This window comes from Myotis myotis, unplaced genomic scaffold (genome assembly GCF_014108235.1).
Source record: "Myotis myotis isolate mMyoMyo1 unplaced genomic scaffold, mMyoMyo1.p scaffold_m19_p_15, whole genome shotgun sequence".
Taxonomy (NCBI): domain Eukaryota; kingdom Metazoa; phylum Chordata; class Mammalia; order Chiroptera; family Vespertilionidae; genus Myotis; species Myotis myotis.
In genome coordinates, this window is record NW_023416319.1 from 49,299,799 (window position 1) to 49,313,192 (window position 13,394).

Here is a 13,394-nt window from a genome sequence, read left to right on the forward strand (position 1 = left end):
CAGGGATAACCTCAAACCAGGTATTTTTAAAAGAAAGAAATGTAGCAACCATTATATCTCAGATGCTATGAAAAAACTGATCACCCTCAAATTATCCTTATGGAATCCAGACTCTGCTGGCTATATATAAAATATTATTTTTCAATTATAGTTGACAGTCAGTATTATTTTGAATTAGTTGCAGGTGTACTGCGTAATGGTTAGACAATTATATAATTTACAAAGTGATCCCCCAGAGACTCTAGTACCCATCTGGCACCATACATAGCTACTAAATATTATTGACTGTATTCCCTATGATGTACTTTGCATTTCTGTGACAACTTTGCAATTACTAATTTGTACTTCTTAATTCCTTCAACTTTTTTCACCCAACCCCCCTCCCATCTGGCATATCCATATCTATCTATATACATAGATATACATCTATAGTTATCTATATCTATATAGCAATATCTATACATACAGACACTGAGTATCTATTATATGTCAGGCATGAGTATGATAGAGGGTAGAATGCCAGTGTGTCTAGGCCTGTCCCTAGACAAATGCACCTAACATTTTGCAAAAACGTTTTCAAATTACTAGAGGGTATAATGATAAGTGAAGTAAGTTCAGACAGAGAAAAACAAGTATCATATGGTTTCACTTACATGTGGAATCTGAAAAACAAAACAAAAACAGACTCACAGAAGCAGAGACCAAACTGACGGTCACCAGATGAGAGTAGGAGGGACAGATGAAAAGGGTGCAGAACATAGTCAATAATATTGTGATAACTTTGCACCATGACAGATGTTTGCTAGACTTAGTGTGGTGATCACAGTGCAAGGTATATGAATGCGGAATCACTATATCGTACACCTGGAGTTAATATAATATTATCTTTCAACTATACTTCATTTTTTAAAAAAATGACCTCCTGAGATTCATCCGTAGACCCCAATATGGCTCTCCCTCATACTCTGGTGGTGAGAGTACAAAATGAAATAATCCTAAGAGGAGGAATTTGGCAACATCTACAGTTACACGTGCATTTACTCTTTGCCCACCCAGTCTCACTTCTGGAACCCTAGCTTACAAAAAGATGAAGTCAAATATACACGTGGCTGTTTTGCACCAGTAGGTAGAATGCCCAAACTGGAACCCCATCCGAAGGTCATCATCCAGGGGCTGGTGAGATACAGCAATGCAGTGGGCGGCTGCGCAGATATAACAGGAGATGAGGGAGATCTTTTTAGACAGAGGGTGACTCTAGGACACAGCGTCGAATGAAATGCAAAACAAAAGGGAAAAATCGTATGCCACCCTTTGTATTAGCAACCGCAGTGAGGAAAGCAGGTGTGCGCGTGTGCAGGTCAATGGAGTCCAAAAACCTAAAACTCTGACATGGGTGTCTTAACCACACAGAGAAAACAATGATCACAGCTGAATTTGGAACACGGTATCTTGACTGTATTCCTTCCATGGGATATACTCTAAAACCAAAAATAACTACACTGACATCTCAGTATCATTTGAAGTGGAGTAAGATCAAATAAGGGGGGCGGGGGGTGCAGAGTACGGATTCTTGCTGCTGCTCCATAAAGATAACACACAGGAAGGGGACCGCGGACCCTAATGGAGAAAACCTCTGGCCCAAGAGCGGGGCCCCGCTGAGGGTCAGTCTCAGGTTGATGGGCGCCTCGCATTAGGGGAGGACCCAGGTGAGCCTCCTCACGTCGCTCGACATGTTTCCTGTCCCTGAAATCGCCATAATACCCATCCTACGAAGGCTGTTTTAAGGAATGTTATTTTTCATATAAGAAGGCCCCTTCCCACAGAACCAGCCGCGTCGAGCCAGGAGAAGTTGCTACAAGAAACAGAAAAAGGTCCCTCTCCCGCGCCTGGGGGAAGCCAGCCGGCTGAGTGGGAAAGGAGAGGATTCGGGGAGGTCGTCAGATTTAGCGAATAAAAACACAGATGCCCAGTTAAATTTGAATTTCAGATCAACAACGACTGGTGTTTATCATGCTCTGCTTGTACTAAAAGGTTATTCCTTGTTTCTCTGACATGCAAGTTTAACTGGGAGTCCGGTGTTCATCGGGCAACTGGATCGAGGGTTCGGGGTCCTATCCCGTCGGGGTCCGCCGTAGCGTCCCCGCCTCCACCGGCCCCGCCGCTCCTCGCTGCGGAGGAGGAGGCGGGAGCCGGCCCGGAGGTGGTCGCCGAGCCCTCGGCCCTCGGCGCTGAACTAACCCCGCTGGGCTCCACTCCCAGGCCAACGCCCAAACCGCCGCCGCAGCCCGACCTCCGCGGGGCACTAGGCACGCACTGCGCCTGCGCCCTCCTGCGCACTGCGGACACGTGGGTCCCCGAGTCGCGTCCCGTCGCTAGGCAACGGGCGAAAGCGCTTTGGGTGCGAAGGAGGCGTGACGCAAACAGGACACGAAGCACTGCTGGGTGAACAGAACGCGTCGGGGGTTGGGGGTCGGGGGTCGGGGGCCGGGGTCGGGGGGTCGGGGGTCGGGGGGTCGGGGGTCGGGGGTCGGGAGTCGGGAGTCGGGGACGCGCGGCCGAGAAGAGAGGGCGCGAGGGTGGAGCGGAGACTTGCTACTTGAGAGGACCGGGCTGCCCGAGAGAGGGAGAGAGGAAAGAGGGGGGCGGGGAGGCCCGCGCGCAGTGGGAGACAGAAAGGGGCAGCGGACTCACGGGGAGGAGTCTCGAGGGGCTACCAGTGTGTGAAAGGCAGGGGACAGCCTACCCCCTTCCCGGGCCCCCGGACACCTGGCCAGAGGAGACAATCGCTACAAGCTCAATGGTCCTGCATTTTCACGACTTCGCTCCTTTGCACCTGCTGGCAACCTCCGCTTGGTTCCTTTCAGAACCAGCGCAGGGCCCCCACCTCCGGAAGCCACAGCGGTCTGACTCAGCTAGAATTTCTCCCGTGCTGCGGGCAGTGCTGTGCAGGAGAAGCCTGGCTAAGCGCTGGCTGAGGTGGTAAGTGCCCGAGCGGGCACTGACAGGTGGAAGGGAGCACCAGTTCTTGCTTGGGCTCACAGGCATCGGAGTCCTAGCTGGTTAAGTCAGCAAATACGTACTGAGCACCTACTGTGTGCCTAGCATTGGGAACAGAGTGTGAGCAAAGACCGTCTCCACGCTTATTGCCCAGCCTACTGAGTGCAAGGCCACGAACTGGGAGAAACCACAGCCCTGGGAAACTCTGAAAATAGCCCCTTCCCTCTGCGTGAGTGGGCCCTGAGCTAGTGTGGAGTGGGCTGTAAAAGCCCTTTGCCACCGTCCTCTCCAAGCCGCACACTGGTTCTGTTACTGTGGCAAGTCTTGAGAACTGTCAGGTCAACAATATTGCACTGAGATCATTGTTGCAAATGTGCGCTTAGGAGCAGATGTTTTCTTCAGAAAGGGTTTGCCATACATACAGTGTGGCAGCCACCCAAGGACTGTGGGAGTGGAGAGACTTCTGGGAATGCAAAATGGGTGATTCTACCCTCTGGGAAGGGCCGTTCTACAGTGATAAAGGCAAAGTGGATTGGTAACTGCAAATCACCTGAGAATGTTGTTAACATGTGGACTGAATCTATAGGCCTGGGGTGGGACTTGAAAATCTGCATTTCAGCAAGTCCCCAGGTGATACTGTGCTGCTTGGTCATGGGCCACCCTGGAGAAGACAGGCTGTAGAAGGTAGTTTATCCAGGAGCATTGGTTCAGGTGGGCCACTGGGTGTCAGAAGGAGACAACCCACACCCCCATCCCCACCCTTCATCACTACCTCTGTGGGAGAGGAAGAAACTTTACTCTTAAGGTTCTGTCAGCTGGTCTAATAATTAATTAGACATGAAACAGATTAACAAAAGAAAATGACCAAATTTAATTACATACATATGTATGGGAACCCTGTGCATATGAGAGAGTCAGAGACCCCACACACATGAGAGGTTCAAAGACAGAAAGGGGGAAATGAAGTATATATGACATTCTGAGCTAAGGATCACCTTGGGACTTGAGAGGGGAGGTAGGTCATTGCAGGACACTAAGAAGAGCAGATGTTCAGTAATTAGAAGTTTCCCCTGACCTCTGCATAGGTCAAAAAAATGTTACCTCTCACAATCTCTTATTGTGGGCAAAGCCCCTAATCTAAATTCTTCTAGGTAGTTGGGGGTGTTGATGGTGAGGAGAATGGCACCAGGTGTTAGACCGGTGGGGTCAGACTGGACCTCAGTTCAGCAACCTCTGTACTTGAGTTCTGGCTAGGAACAAATTCAGAGGCAAGACTCAAACTATAAGAGGACCTTTATTTAGAAAATCACAGAGGTGGAAGAAGTAAGTGCTGGAAGACACGGGCTCAGGAAACAAGTTACAGAGGCCAAAGGAGGGCCGTGGAGCTTGGAGTGAGGAAGGTAGTGGTAACTGACCTGGGGGAAGAGGTGGAGGAGGGGAATAGTGTGGGCGTGCTCCCTGGGGGAAAAGCACTGGGTGCTGCCCTAACAGCTTTTTTAAGGCAGCGATCTTAGGGGAGGTCCCAGGGGAGAATCGCAATAAAATATTCTTTAGCTTCCCAGGTGTGTCCCTTCAGGGCGGTGGTCTCCACCGATTGGTTGGTACCGGGGTCATTAGTTAATGCAGCTGGACCTGAGGTCAGCATTGCTTGTCTGCTTTTGCTGCTTTTCTGGACCTGGAGCTGAAATAGACCCAAGGTTAGATGTAATCTCTAGGGAGGAAAGGTCAGGGAGTCCAAATGGTATGACCAGTGATATGCTAGGGGAGGAATGTACACCCTGGGGATGAGGTCCCACCCCCCAAAGGCCCCTGAGGCTTTCAACCCTGGTGACCTTCTCTGCCTGCCCTTCATCCTTGCTCCGCTCATGTCTAACTGCCTCCCACAGGGGGAGGGTGAAGAAGCTTCTCTTAAATCCGAATGGCCTTGGTTGCCTTTAGCTCAAAGCAATCTGCGTATCACAGAGGCACATCTTGGAGTGACTCATTCTGAATACGCCTAACTTAGTGGCTTCAAACACACATTTATTCTTTTACAGTTTTTGAAAATCAGAAATCCAAAATGAGTCTCACAGAGTTAAAAAGGGGAGGCTCTAGAAGAGAATCCATTCCCTGCCTTCTCGGGCTTCTGGAGGCAGCCCACATTTCTTGGCTTTGGATGCGAAGGAGGCTCGACTTGGTGCTGGATCGCATCACCTTTTCTCCCTCTACTTCCATCCTCACATCTCTGTCTAACCTCACTGTCCCTCTCCTAGAGGCCCTGTGAGTACATTGTGCCTACCTGGTGAGTCCAGATAATCTCCCCAAATCAAAGTCCTCAATGTAATCACATCGGCAAAGTCCTTGCCGTATAAGGTAACATATTTCATAGGTTTCAGGCATTAGGAGTTGGACATCTGTGGGAGCTATTATTCAGCCTTACCACGCTGTGCATTTCCTAAGATCAAGGACATTTTCTTACTCATATTTCAACTACCAAACCCAGGAAATGTGACCTTGATGTAATTCTGTTATGTAAGCTACAATTTACATTTGTTTGCCCAATTTGCCTAACAATGTCCTTTATAGAAATGTTTTTCTGGTCCAGATCCAATCCAGGAGTATGTACCTGTTGTTATGCCTGTTTAGGCTCCTTTGACCTGGAATGGTTCCTCATCTCTTTTTTGCCTTTCATGACGCTGGCATTTTTAAGAGTTCAAGTCAGTTGTAGACTGTAGCTTAATTTGGCTTAGTTTAATGTTTCCTCCATCAGATTCAAGTTTTGCCTTTGGGGCAGGAATCCAGAAACGTATTATGTGCCACTGAGAAGTGTATTATATTAGGAGACATGGGCTGTCACTGTTCCTTATTGATGATGTTTATTTTGATATTTTGGTTAAGGTTTTGTTGGCCAGGTTTTATCACTGTAAAATTTCTGTTTCCCTTTGGACTTGGTCTATACTGTGTAGGGAGAAACTTTGAGACTATATAAATATCCTGTTCTTTTTCAAATAGTCACTGAGTTTTATTACTCATTGATGATTCTGGCTTGATTCTGTTATACTATGATGGTTATAAAATGGTGATTACTTAAAGCTCCATTATTTTTTCCACATTTATTAGTTGGTATTTATATGCTGTCTCTCCCATTCACTTATTTATTTGCTTTTATATGGACTCATGGATCCTTATTTTACTCAATTAGTTGTAATCCATTACAGTCATTATGCATTTTGATGATTAAATTTCCCCAGATTTGGCCAATAGCAGCCCCTTCAATCTGGCTCTTGTGTACCCAACCCTTTTATTTTTCAACATTTTCTTTCTGGGACAACAAAATAGTCCAGGCTTATGGGACTTTTGCTGCCTCAACCTTGGAATTAGCCATTTCTCCAAGGAGCCCTGATTCCTTTGAAGCGGTGACAGCCATTTAAAGACAAGTCAGAATGCTCAGTGTGCTCATTGCTACTGAGGTGGTTTTGCCTCTAGCCTTTGCAGTGGGAAGAGCTATGAAATACACATTTTTTCATATTTATATCTATGTATCTATCTGGTTTTTTTCTTCTTTAAACTGAGAAGTGCCTCCCGAAAATGTTAAGACTGGATCTAAGCCTTTATTAGTCAATTTATTATTAACTCTTTTGGAGTTAAAATACATAAACTTGAGGAATATGGAGTTGGTCAGGAATAGACCAGGTGTTAGGCCATTTCATATCACAAACTTCCACAGCAATAGCTAGTATTTATTAAACACTTACTGTGTGCCAGGCTTAGTGCTTTATATGTATTTACTAGAGGCCCAGTGCATGAAATTTGTGCACTGGCGGGGGGGGGGGGGGGTCGGGGAGGGGGCCCCTCAGCCCGGCCTGTGCCCTCTTGTAGTAGTCTGTTGCGCTCACCAGCGGTGAGCCCAGCTTCTGGCTGAGTGGCACTCCCCCTGTGGGAGTACACTGACCACCAGGGGGCAGCTCCTGTGTTTGGTGGTCAGTGCACTCATAACGACCCGTCAGTCCGCTGTTCAGTCTTTTTGCATATTAGCCTTTTATTATATAGGATTATCTCACAGTTAGGAGGCACATGCCTTTGTTACTTTGTTTTTCAGATGAGAAAACCAAGGATCCCAGAGGCTGGTAACTTGCTAAAGACCACACAGCCAAAAAATGGCAGAAGCAGGACTGGAACTTGGTCTGTCCAGCCCTGGAGTCTGCGTTTGAGCTGCTGCACCCCAGGACCACTCCTACCTGTGGCCCAGCTCAGGCTATCCTGCCTCGGCTCTTGAAATCAGTGAATCCAGGGGCACCCACTCAATCTAAAGCAGTTTCTTGCCTAAAAACTAGAGAGTGGAACACTGTGTTAGTGCTGGCAGCAGTAGCTGCGGTGCCTGGCATTTCCCTCCCGCTCCTCCCCAGGGCTGCTCAGTGATCGCTGGTGAAATAAATAAGCCTGTCTTATTATGTCATAGGTTACTTCCAACCTCATAATAGCACAGCTTGCTGGGTGCTCAGCACCCCTGTGGGGGCCCATTTCTGCTCAGTTATTTCCTCTCCACGCCAGGGTAGACATGTGGGTAAGTGGAGAGGTTTAGCCCCCCTTAACCATCAATCTATCAAGTTCTTGTCATGCCTGAACACCCAGCACCTACTATCTGATCTAGGACTTTAGGGAAAAGGCCATTTCAATGTAAGAGCTATTGGCACATATGTATTTATGATTCTTTGGGGAAGGGTGGGAACCAGAAATATCTCATATTTATCCTGAAATGAATTCTTATTGGTTAGAATGTGTCTATTTTTTTTAAATAGCGTGACTCTTTTGATGTGTCCCCAGCCCACAGGATGGATACTGACTACCTGAAGAGGTGCTTTGGGAACTGCCTTGCCCAGGCACTGGCAGAGGTGGCGAAGGTTCGGCCCAGTGACCCCATAGAGTACCTGGCTCACTGGCTTCTTCACTACAGGAAAATCTCTAAAGCACAGGAAGAGGTGTGTGCACTGGGTCAGCCTGGGGAGCTTGCCCAGAGTAACTGGAAATCCAAGGCAGAATTGTGGAGCTGGCTTGGGGAGCTTTGGGTTTTTAGTTTGTGAGGGTGGTTTAGGCCCAGGTATCCTGGAAGTGCAGGGAATCCAGCTCACAGGAGTGATGGAGCTGATGGGTTTGGAGCCACCACCAGGTTAAAGCTATTCTAGGAGCAAACCCAGGAGCCCTGAAGGGCTGGAGGCAATCCCAGGGAGGGGCCCATCTGTGCATGCCTCGCAGGGGCTGGTCTGATTTCCTGTCACATTACCCCAGGGCAGGCAGGAGAAGATCCAGCTGAAGGAGGAATATGATAATAGCCTCAAGGAAACCCAAATGACAGAAATGCTGAAGCAAGAGGAGTATCAGATTCAGCAGGAGCATGAAAAGTGTCACCAGGTAGGAAGGAGGGACTCAGCACTGGGTGCGCATCCCAGAGCCGGTACCAGGAATCCACGGTCAGCCTGGCCAGAGCGCAAGGCAGGTTGAGGCCCACAAGCCTACTTTTCCCTCCGTGTTTATAAACCAGTCTTACTGACAACCTTTGTCAATAAGATCATTATCAGTGGAAAAAGAAAATGTTTAAAGGCGATTCCATTTTAGATTTCAGGAAGTACCTTAGATGTCACTGGTTTAAAAAATTGTTTTTACATCTCATATGTCACTTGGAACAAATATATTTTTTATATAAGGTCCTTTGAGCCCTTTTCAAAAATTATTAAATATTTTTTAGAAACCAAATATGGTTATCATTATATACTTTAGGTCTGTTCTTTTATTTATACTATTTACTTGAATATCTTATTTATTGCATACTATTTATTTATGATCAAGCCACAGATGCCACCACCACTGTGGTGCTGTAATCGTGGTCATAAATTGATAACTTGGAATAGTTGGACAAGCATATCTTTCATCTCCGTAATTTTTGCCACAATCTTCTGGAAAATGTGTCATTTGATGTTTTCTGCAAAGTACATGATACCCAGATAGGAAATTGACTTATTGGGCTTGATACCTGACATCTTTATAACTATACTACATCCCATGCATTAAAACCCTTAATGCAGTCTTATACACTTAACTAGCTTTTGCTAGTTTACCAAGTCCACTTTGGAAACATGAAAGTATTAAGCTTATTTACATTTATACAATATGCTCAGCTTTTTTCACAAACAATTAATAGATTTTTTAAAAGTCTAGCCCTGGCCACTGTGGCTCAGTTGGTTGAGCATCATCCCATGCACAGAAGGGTCACTGGTTTCTATTCCCAATCAGGGCACATACCCAGGTTGCGTGTTTGATCCCTGGTCAGGGCCGTGTGGGAGGCAACCAATCAATGTTTAGTTTTGTTCTGGCGGGAAGTTAAATTCTTGCTGAATCATCTTATCCTATCAGATTTTTGTTTAATGCTTCGCTAGGGCAAGTCTGTTTCCATTTCATTCTTAGTCTTGCGCATGAAAATGGCAGTATTGTGTTCTTTCCATACCAAGTGTGTTTTAGTCCCTGCTAATGACTTTTTTGCTTTTTTTTCTTTTCTGTTTAGCCACTGGTGCCTGCAGCTATTTCCACAAAGGAGACCATATTCATGCAGGATAACACAAAATCCCTTGAAAATGAGGCGTGGAAGCAGGAATGCCTGCCAGGTACCTCCAGTAAGATTCCAGAAATGCCTCAACAGATTCCGTCTTCTGATTCACCTGGCCAGACTGACTGGAGTGTCAAAACTCCACCAGAAATAAATTACTAGGCTTTTCAGCATGAAGTTCTCCCGAGACGCATCACGACTCCCAATCTCCTTCTTAGGTTATCAGCAGGTAGATAATTCTAACGATGCTTCTCTCCAAGCTGCAAGCCGAGAACATGGCCATCCAGAGAGCTCTTACCTAAGATGAAAATATGTGGGTTAAATCCAGATTTGAGGGGCTGTATGCAGATGGAGATGCCTGAGGGACTCTCCAGTCCAAATCCTTTTCTATAGCCACGAACATTCCTGAATCATGTGAAAATGTGAACTAGTTATAGGATAAAATAAACTCATAATAATGATTTAAATTAAGTAATCCAACTGATGAGCTGTTTTCCTTTCGTGTTATCATTTTTGGGGGGGAGACTAGTGACACCACAGCCATCCCACGTGTTCCTGTCTTCACTCTACCAAGCCTTGCAGGCAGAGTGTGACACATGGACTAGGCCAGTGATGGCGAACCTATGACACGCGTGTCAGAGGTGACACGCGAACTCATTTTTTTGGTTGATTTTTCTTTGTTAAATGGCATTTAAATACATAAAATAAATATCAAAAATGTAAGTCTTTGTTTTACTATGGTTGCAAATATCAAAAAATTTCTATATGTGACACGGCACCAGAGTTAAGTTAGGGTTTTTCAAAATGCTGACACGCCGAGCTCAAAAGGTTCGCCATCACTGGACTAGGGTGTACCTGTGCCAATGGCAACAGCTCCAGTGTCAGGAAAACTCAAAGGTTGGAGCATCTTTAAAAATTATTTTCCATCTGTATTCACTCAAATATTATCTATATGCTGATGACTTTAGGTTTATATCTTTAATCAAGATTTTCTTGAACTTGACTGCCTGCTTGACTTCTGCTTGGATGACCAATGGACACCTCAAAACTTAACTTACCTAAACGGAATCCCTGATATTCTCCTTGAACCAGCGTCTCTCCCTTCTTCTATTTGCTCAGGTCACAACTCTTGGTTTCATCCTTTACTCAGTTTTTGGTCACGCTACATCTGGTCTGTTGGCTTTCCATTCAAAATAAAACCAGAACTCACCCACTTGAGTGCCCAAGCCACAGTTATCTTTTGCCTGGAATATTGCAATAGCCTGTTAACTAGTCTCCTTTCTCCTGCCCTGACCTTCTCCAGTCTATCCTCATCACTGAAGAAAAGTTGCCTTTTTTATTTATTTTTGTATTTACATATTGTTTACAAAACAGCATAATGCAGCACATGGGCTACAGCCATCAGTTTCATGCAGGATGAAATTAAATGTGTCTCTCCAGTGTGCCACATTTTTATCAATGGGGAAGATTTTCCTCAGTAACCACATGAGAGGAAATGTGGTCCGTAGTTCTGAAGTAGATCTCTAAGGCCGATAAAGGAGCTCCTCTTTGTACATCCACCTAGGAAATGGCCTTATTTTTTCTCTTTTTTTCTTTTTTAAAATATATATTTTATCGATTTTTTACAGAGAGGAAGGGAGAGGAATAGAGAGTTAGAAACATCGATGAGAGAGAAACATCGATCAGCTACCTCCTGCACACCCCCTACTGGGGATGTGCCCGCAACCAAGGTACATACCCTTGACCGGAATTGAACCTGGGACCCTTCAATTCACAGGTCAACGCTCTATCCACTGAGCCAAAACAGTTAGGGCTGGCCTTATTTTTTCAAAGAAGCCTTTTCCCCCAAAATGTATATACACTTTAACAGTTGATTCATTCATTCCCCCAAAATGTATATACACTTTAGCAGTTGATTTCTATTACGTTTTGAAAATGAAATGTATTTTAATAAACACTGCCTTTATAATTATTCATAGTGTGTATACATTTTTGGGGACTATACACACACACATCCTATCTGTACTTCATATAAATAGATATCTATAAATTAGATTAGTGATGGCGAACCTTTTGAGCTCGGCATGTCGGCATTTTGAAAAACCGTAACTTAACTCTGGTGCTGTGTCACATATAGAAATTTTTTGATATTTGCAACCATAGTAAAACAAAGACTTATATTTTTGATATTTATTTTATGTATTTAAATGCCATTTAACAAAGAAAAATCAACCAAAAAAATGAGTTCGCCAGTCACCTCTGACATGCGTGTCATAGGTTCACCATCACTGAATTAGATAGATGATAGATAGATAGATAGATAGATAGATAGATAGATAGATAGATAGATAGATATCCTGTCTATACATCCAGGATATATATACCATATACATCTTAACTGAGCTTCCTATACAAACATATACATCCCATGGGGACTTCCACACCCATTTGATAACCTCTTCCCTGTCAGTGCCCTTCAGTAGAATGTGAGCTCCATGAAGACGGGGATTTTATATGTGTGTGCCGGCGCACAAACAGTGCCTAAAACAGTGCCGGCACACCAGAGGTGCCAAATAAATATCTGTCAAATAAGTGAATGAATGAGTTGAACTTACACAAGGACTGGAAACTCAGAGCAAATATGAAAATGGCAAGCTAGCCATTTTGGACTGGCACAAGGATTGCTTTGCAATTCCAGACCCCTGACCCCTTCCTCTAGCCTAGGACTGGCCACATAATATGTGGGGCCCAGTGCAACATGAAAATGTGGGCTTCCTTGTTCAAAAATGATTATGTGTGTCACCATAGTGACAACAAAGCATTAAACCACATGTGCTTCCCTTCCACATGAAGGCCCTGGGCGCCTGCACAGGCCACACACTCATGAAGCCAACCCCGCTCCAGCCAGAGCTGCTGTCCACAAGGAGCTTCTGTGGTGGGGCCTTAGGATCGACAGCTCAAATACATCAAAGTTCACACAACTACCCTCTACCCTCTCAAGGATAGGTGAGCTCTCTTACTGTCCTCCCCCCACACACACACACACACACACCAGTAAAGGCTGCCAAAGGGCTCCCCATGTGCCAGGCTTAAGGAAAATGCTCAGAACTTTGGAACCCACTGCTGCGTGTATCCGCTCTGTCTCATGGGTGTGGATGGCTAGTCCAGGTCAGAGACAGATATGGGCTCCTCAGGTGGCGGCCTTTCCCAGGAGGAAGAGCAGGTGTGGGCGTGATATATACAGAGCGCCTGTGCGAGGGACAGGCAGGTGATGCCACAAGAGAGGGCAGCCTTGACCTGCCCCTTCCCCTGAGCCCCAAGGAAGCCCAAAGATCCCAGCCCAGCCCGCTGCCAACACAGGGGATAAAATTTGCTGTACACCATCTAAAGGGGCTTCAGAAGGTTTGAACTTCACTCTGAAAATAGTAAACTGTTCATTTCTGAGTTTATTTTGAATATCTGACATCCTGTGGGAGACACTCTTAGACATTAGGAGATAATGATGCTTGGCTTAGAAGGGCATCATTTTGGTATTTTTTGTGGGTGTTTTTTTTCCTATTCCAGAAGCAAATTTAGCTTCTTAGCTATGCTTTAAAACCAATATTAAAATGGTCTATCTTCCACTGCCGTAGGCCAGTCCATCCTTGCTGCTTGACACAGTCGCTTCAGGAAAGAAACATCTGCACAGCATATGTTTCAAGGGACCTGGCGTATATGGCATACTGTTCTTAATATGTTTACTCCCCTTCTTAGCACTATGAGGGCCACCTCCCCGAGAAAGGTTGTTTCCCCAGGTGGGGATTTTTCCCTGGAGTTAGGG

At 45.5% G+C, this 13,394-nt stretch overlaps 1 protein-coding gene across 1 annotated transcript; it reads left to right on the forward strand.

Moving 5' to 3' along the window:
• The first annotated feature begins 2,384 nt into the window (after nt 1–2,384).
• DYDC2 (DPY30 domain containing 2) lies at nt 2,385–10,042 on the forward strand. Its single transcript, XM_036337343.1, has 5 exons — nt 2,385–2,442; nt 7,076–7,158; nt 7,801–7,955; nt 8,263–8,385; nt 9,533–10,042. The coding sequence occupies exons 2-5, from the start codon at nt 7,134–7,136 to the stop codon at nt 9,734–9,736; spliced, it is 507 nt and encodes a 168-aa protein (XP_036193236.1). The 5' UTR covers nt 2,385–2,442; nt 7,076–7,133; the 3' UTR covers nt 9,737–10,042.
• The last annotated feature ends 3,352 nt before the right edge of the window (nt 10,043–13,394 follow it).

Excerpts from the sequence above, each read along its gene's own strand:
- DYDC2 (XM_036337343.1), top strand. The coding sequence starts at position 7,134 with ATGGCAGAAGCAGGACTGGAACTTG. Across the intron at positions 7,159-7,800 it reads AGAAGCAGGACTGGAACTTG|CCCACAGGATGGATACTGAC; the intron begins GTCTGTCCAGCC and ends ATGTGTCCCCAG. Across the intron at positions 8,386-9,532 it reads AGCATGAAAAGTGTCACCAG|CCACTGGTGCCTGCAGCTAT; the intron begins GTAGGAAGGAGG and ends TTTTCTGTTTAG.